A 6,540-nucleotide genomic window follows, 5' to 3' on the forward strand; every position below is an offset into this window, starting at 1 on the left:
GAGGTAACGCGGCAGAGCGTGTCGCGAATTATAATTTAATATCGTCCCGGCTTGTAATACCGCGAATACGTTTGCGATAATATCTATGCGCAGAAACGTACGCGAATGTACGAAACTCGCGACGATTCCCCGTCGCATCGGTCGACGAACGAAACAGACGAGAGAAAGAAAAAGAGAGAGAGAGGAAGGGAGGAAAGTAAATTTGCATATCTTTACGTTAATAAAAATGTGTTGTTTAGAAATTTACGCAATGAATAGAAATAATAATAACTTTCTTCTAATTTTATTTAAAAAGAACTCAAGAGATATTTGATCTTTTCCAGAATTATGTTTTTAAATTAATTTCATTGAATGTTTTTTTTTTTTTTGTTTAACCGTAGAATGCTACTATAGGTGAATTTTCATTCACCAAGTGCCAATTCAAATTTGGTACATTTAGTTATGGTCTTTATTAAAATTTTGATAGTTCCGAGTAATACATTTAGATTTTTTTAAAGAAATAATATTGGTTCAGTTATTCTAACAACCAATAAAATAAAATAAAAATTCTTGAAAGTGTAAAAACAATTTTTAACTTATTGTGCATACATTTTTTCATTCAGAGTGATATTAACGTAGTTGAAGAAATACGACAAGCATTCCAGAGTTAAGAAAGAAGTGCCTCTTTGCTAAAGTCTTATTTCTTACTAAATTCGTTTACGTAAGTGAGCACGAGAGTATAAGTAAATACGCATAGCATATTGAGATAGTACTCACCAGGATAGCCTTCCGGGATGACTATTTCCGGACCCACTTTGACGTCGTGACGGTAACGATGCATCAGCAGCGTAGCCGTGACTCTAAGCGATCTCTGCTGTTGCTTGTATAGAAGTATCGGCCTTCCACCGGCACCTTCGACCCTGACTACCCTTGGCAGTGAGAATCTGTCCAGGAACTCGCGCAGTGGCATGAAACCACCGCCGGAACCCGCGGCCTCGGCGGTCGCCTCTCTCGAGCTCGGCAACGAGTCCTCGCCGGTTCCGGTGGCCTCGCCGCTTGACAACGTCGAAAATTCACCACTCGACGACATCGCGACACAGTGTTTCTCACAGTACTACGCACCAAACTTGTTTGTTTTTTATATATATATTTTTCGTTTCCTCTACATTTCACCAATCCGCCGTGAAATGTACGCGTTTCACGTTATCGAAAAACTTTTCTTCTTTTATAAACGTCAGAATTCGATTGAATTACTCTTTATCCGCATACTTGATGAAAACAGGACACTAACACGAAAATGAATCGTTGCACAGTCCTAAATTTAAAAAAAAAAATCATATTTAATCGTTAAAAAAATCTTCACATTTTATTGAAAACGATTCTTACAATTGTTAATAATTTCAGAACGATTTATAGCGCGATGAAAAAGCTTGTAGAACTTTTAATATAACGCAAGTAAAGAGCTATTTGCGCGCAAGTTCCTGACCTCGTTTCCACGTATATAACGATATAAAGCGAAGTCGAAACAAAATGTATTCTAACAAATTAAATTAACGAGAAACCGGCAATACCGGTTCAAAGCAGTTCTTAGTATTCAACATTTTTCTATGTAAATTTACAAACATTTACAAGATTCCCCAAACTGCGCGCCAAATTATTTTATCGGGCTTAAAGCACAGATTTTTAAAAAAAGCCCGAATGTAATAATCACAAAATTAAATTGCTAACCAATTTAATTATTATTTGATGCTTGCACGCATCTCTACTATCCCTCCCCCCCCCCTCCTAATTCCGAAAAACTGTATAAAGAAATTACAGCGAAAAATATTACCTCGACCAAGGTAAAATGTATTTCTTTGCCCCTTCCCCCTTTTCCGCGGTTTTAACCACCCTCGATGGAATTCGTCATTTCGCGAGACATGACAGTCCTGACAGTGATGCGCTAGCGGCGAAGCGCACGAACTAATGAGTGATTACGCTTCGGACACCTTGACGATGATGATGATGAATTTATGACGATGATTATCTCCCGTGACATACCAGTGCGTCGCCACTGGTATTTGTCTTTCGGATGAGCGGCTCTATGTCGCGGGGTAACGTGGGTGGAATTGTAAAACGGCACGCGGCATGTTACTTGCGAAATGTCGCTTCCTGTCTTTGAAGTCGTAAGTCGATAGAAATGCGCCGGCAGTGAAAAGGACAAGATTTAACAGAAAGAATGGATAATTTATAATAGAATTTATCTACTTCTCTCTCTCTCTCTCCCTCTCTCTCTCTCATTTTACGAGCCGAGAAGAAATTTGAGTTTACACTGTTCATCTTACAATGGATTATGAATATCATATTACGTATGCAATTGTTACTCAATATTTTATTTTCCTAATCTTTTTAAATGATGCCGCTCTTGCAGGCATACTGTTAAATTAAAGCGTCAATTTTTTTACTTTTCTTTTGATCTATTTCATCCATTAACATCGGTCACCTCAAAAAGCTATTACTTGCGTGCTCAATCATACTTTCTCCGTGCTACAGAGGTTTTCGACTCTAATCCGATTCACTCTCCGATTCTGTATCCCCGAGATTTTCACGTAATTAGGAACGATGATTTGTGTCCGTTAGTAGCTCCGAGAGCGACATGGAACATAATTTATTCATACTCGCTGTCATACATACAGTCCATAATGCACTTTCTTGAGTGACTTGCATCTGCGACATTCCACGGCTGCGCGCATTCGCGACGATATTGCGTACATCGCATACGAATGACGAGAATTAATATTCTACATATGTAGAAGGTATATGATGCGGGAGGGGATTCCGGGACATTATCCGCGATTCCGGTCATGAATACACATGAGAATGGGGAATTCTCTTTTTTCTTTTTATGAACCCAGGGTTTCTTCCTTGTTATTCGCAATAAAATGTTGTCTGCTATAAAACTTCTATAATCGCCATGTAATGGGATTTTAATTATCTGTGATTAAAGCGACCATATCGAGGGGTAAATCAAGGGGCGCTGATCAAAATTGTATAGCAATGCCTACTAATACCCAATTATGATTATATGCCACTGAAAAAAAATGCTTTACTTTTAATCTTTTCGCTTTATCAATAACGTTATCGAATTAACAAAATATTTTCAATTGGACCGATGCTGTTGATTCAACTGTATTTTTTTTCTCTGTGTGTTGAATGTTTCATGGAATTTTTTACGTATTTTATGCAAAGTTAAATGTTTATCAATGGAATTTGCTAATGTAGCTTCTTAAATACGTCGTTTTAACCGGCTTAACAACGTTTCTTTTCCAAGTTTTTATATTGCAGTTATTCGATAACTTAATTCTATTAATAACATAGTACACATTACATACATGTTGTAAATGTTTAGTCTTGCAGTATATTTACATATAGAAGAGATAATGTATACATATTATTTGCATATATTTGCAATATTTCCATTTTGGTTTGATTAAATATTATAATTTTATAACAAAACACTGTTTAAAAAGAAAAACAATGTTTTAAAATAAGTGGCGGAATCACTCGCGTTTCTCTTTGAACCATTACGCAGGATCGTCGAACGTTTATAAATAATAATTTTATAAATAATCAATTGGGTTTTAGACAGGCCTGTTCTACAACGTTCTCTTATTTAACGACGTGCCAATACGTGGCAAACATGGCTACTATAGACTGTTAATGTAACGTTACGTTCTTGCGATGGATTGTAATTTAATTTAAAGACAGTAATGGGATTTCGGTCCCCCTTCCCCAAAGCACACATACACACGAAACGCTCTGTATGATCACGCTTGTTTTCAATGGTTTAGCTTTACCTGTTGAGTCGTACTAATTTTCAAATAATGCCCAGTAATATTCGAAATCTATACACCGCAGTGTTAATCATCTCGAAAGACCGTGAGTTATTATAGTCATATGACGCACGCGCAACTATGTTTTTCCTGTTTCTCGCATCATTTATTTGTCTCACAAATTCCTTTCGCAATGTGCCTTGAATACGGACAAATGCTTGCTATTCCGTTCGTATACAATAGCTTTTTCAGAAATTGCGTTTCCATCTTCTGCTACACGCGTGCGTTTAAAACGGACGTTTCGATCGAAATTTCTAAAGGAACTAGAAAAGAACTGATGACAATAGAGATCTTCTGCCAAGATTTTTTTGTGATTTCAATGTCTATAGACTCGATCTTCCGCTATTGTCTGCAATTTCAATGCTGACGTTCGTGATATATATGATAGACGTTAAGTGTTAAAGCGCCCGTTTTGTCGAACATAATGTAAGTGTACGTAAACCTGACGAGAGACGAATTACGAGAATTCGCGATATCGGGGGTAATTAAGACATATTCACGCAGAGTTATAAAGCTAAAAAGCCTCGCCGCATTTGTGTGCATAATAGATCGTGCGAAGTGAAAGTGCAAGATTTAGCAATTCGCCCATTAGCGGCTATTCTAAGCTGCAAATGTTTTATGTTTTTCCACGCGGCGTTGTGCGCATCGCGAACGTCCCTGACGTAATTTTCCTACACAGAAGTCCCGCACCGTGCCGCCAAGCACGTAACCCTGCCGGAGATTTTAATCGAGCTTATGAAAGTTTCTGCGTTGCGCGCAACTTTCTAATGATATGATGATTAATTAAATACCAGGAACAAAAGCAGCTGATTTTTAATTTGAGCAAAAGTTAATAAGAACTTTCTGCGAGAGCATCTAATATACTCTAGCACAGTGAAAGTAAATCGGTTGTGGATTCCAATAAAAGATTAACGATCGTCACTAATTAACATTTTGCACATTTACAAAGTATGGCGAGCGCCTACGTTTTCGGAAATTGCAACTTATGTTCTACATCCCGCGCATATAAAACGTAAAGAGCATAATGAGGCTGTGAGGTTCGTTTAACGCTACAAATTCGAAGCATTTTATTGACCAATTAGAAAGAATTTTATTAATTGCCTAATCAAAAATGCTTCGAAGCATTTGTAGTATATTTCCATCAATGAGTTAACTTTCATCTCAGTTCAACTTACTTTTTATCCTTTTTCAATTCTTAGAACCAGAAAAAGATCGAAAAAAAAATTAATTTAAAATCAAAATTCATCTACATTGATGGAAATGGATATGAGTGGATTCCAGCCAAAACGTAATCCTTCGAAAATAGATTAAAATTACGAGGCCTACTATTATTCATTATTTTCATGATAATTAATTTTTCGTTTGGTAATCCAATGTTTGTTTTGTTACTCACATCCAAAGACATGAATAGAAAAAAACAATCAAAACTCGACTTGATCCGAACTTCAACACGATGATCCATTCTATTCTAACCTCTTTATTCCATTCTAACCTCTATGCATTTGTTACTTTCACGATTTTTGGAGTATGGTCGCATTACTCGGGTCAAATTCGATTCCGATCACTGTAATTAACTTCTCACTCACCTCGTCGATTATCGAAACTTAACGAAGCGCCGTCGTATCCATCAAAAAGCGTTCATCAATTTGTCTCACACGCGCGGGTAAACATACGCAAAGAATCGACACCACGTGTCGAGACGCCCAACACAAAGGATTCGTATCTTCTCGTAAAGGTGTCACGAAAACTCTTCGAGCATCGTCGTCGACGTCAAAACAACGCTGACGTGAAGTTTCGGTGTCATCCGTTGAATCTCCTCGCGACTCGAACGCGCGATCAAACGTATTTGACAGCAAAATTTTCGGCAGCCAGCAGACCAACGGAAATTTCCCGTAGATAATTCGGGTCTTTCCGTAGGATCGAGTGTGTTCGGCACGATCGACTCGTCGAACAACCGGTCAACTGTTTTCGTAATTGCGCGAGGAGCTCGACGAAGAGCGGCCCCGACACTTCGGACGAGATCGCGCGACTAAAGTTCACAAACCGCAGAGACGCGGCGGTGCGCTAACGCCGACTCGTGTCTCCCCACTTCGTGGTTCCCCGGTTCAAATAAACTGTATCGCGCAGGCTCGCAATACTCGTGCTCGGGAATCTCTCCCCGAGTCGCCGAGTCTTTTCCTCCTTTTCCAGACGTGACCCGCGCCTGCTTTCCTCGATCAGTTCGAAGCCTCCGTTTCCGCGCGATTTTCCACCTGGTGAAACCCGCATGTTGAGAGTTTGCAGAGAGATTTCACTTCGAAATTTGTACCGTCCACTTGTATAGCTCCTCTATCTTTATTTTGTGTCAATTTAAATATAGGACATCGACCCGTACGTAAAAACACAACATTAAACGAAATGCTTTATACATTGTAGTTGGATTCTTGTACTGATATTTATTGTATGATTTTAGATATATTTTCAAGTTCAACTTGATCTCTAAGGCGTTTCGTTTAATGTTTTATTTTTTGTATTATTTATTAAAGTCTAGGCTAACGGAACAGCAATATATTGCTGATGCTTCGCCTTTGGAGTGTCGTTTTCAATTTAATATTCTCCCACGTAATAAATATATAAATTCTCAACCGTTGCACTTCAATAATAATAATAATATTAATAATCTAAATGATTTGTACTTGCAATTGTAGGC

The 6,540-nt window shown here is 38.1% G+C and overlaps 1 protein-coding gene across 1 annotated transcript in view; it reads right to left on the reverse strand.

Annotated features, from left to right (window-relative positions):
- Positions 1 to 5,889, reverse strand: part of LOC105196218 — a 31,342-nt gene extending 25,453 nt beyond the window's left edge. The window contains 2 exon segments of the mRNA XM_011162022.3: positions 757 to 1,294; positions 5,438 to 5,889. Coding sequence (XP_011160324.2) covers positions 757 to 1,069 — 313 coding nt within the window. The 5' untranslated portion in view covers positions 1,070 to 1,294; positions 5,438 to 5,889.
- Between the last annotated feature and the right edge of the window lie 651 nt (positions 5,890 to 6,540).

Source organism: Solenopsis invicta, chromosome 14 (genome assembly GCF_016802725.1).
Source record: "Solenopsis invicta isolate M01_SB chromosome 14, UNIL_Sinv_3.0, whole genome shotgun sequence".
Taxonomy (NCBI): domain Eukaryota; kingdom Metazoa; phylum Arthropoda; class Insecta; order Hymenoptera; family Formicidae; genus Solenopsis; species Solenopsis invicta.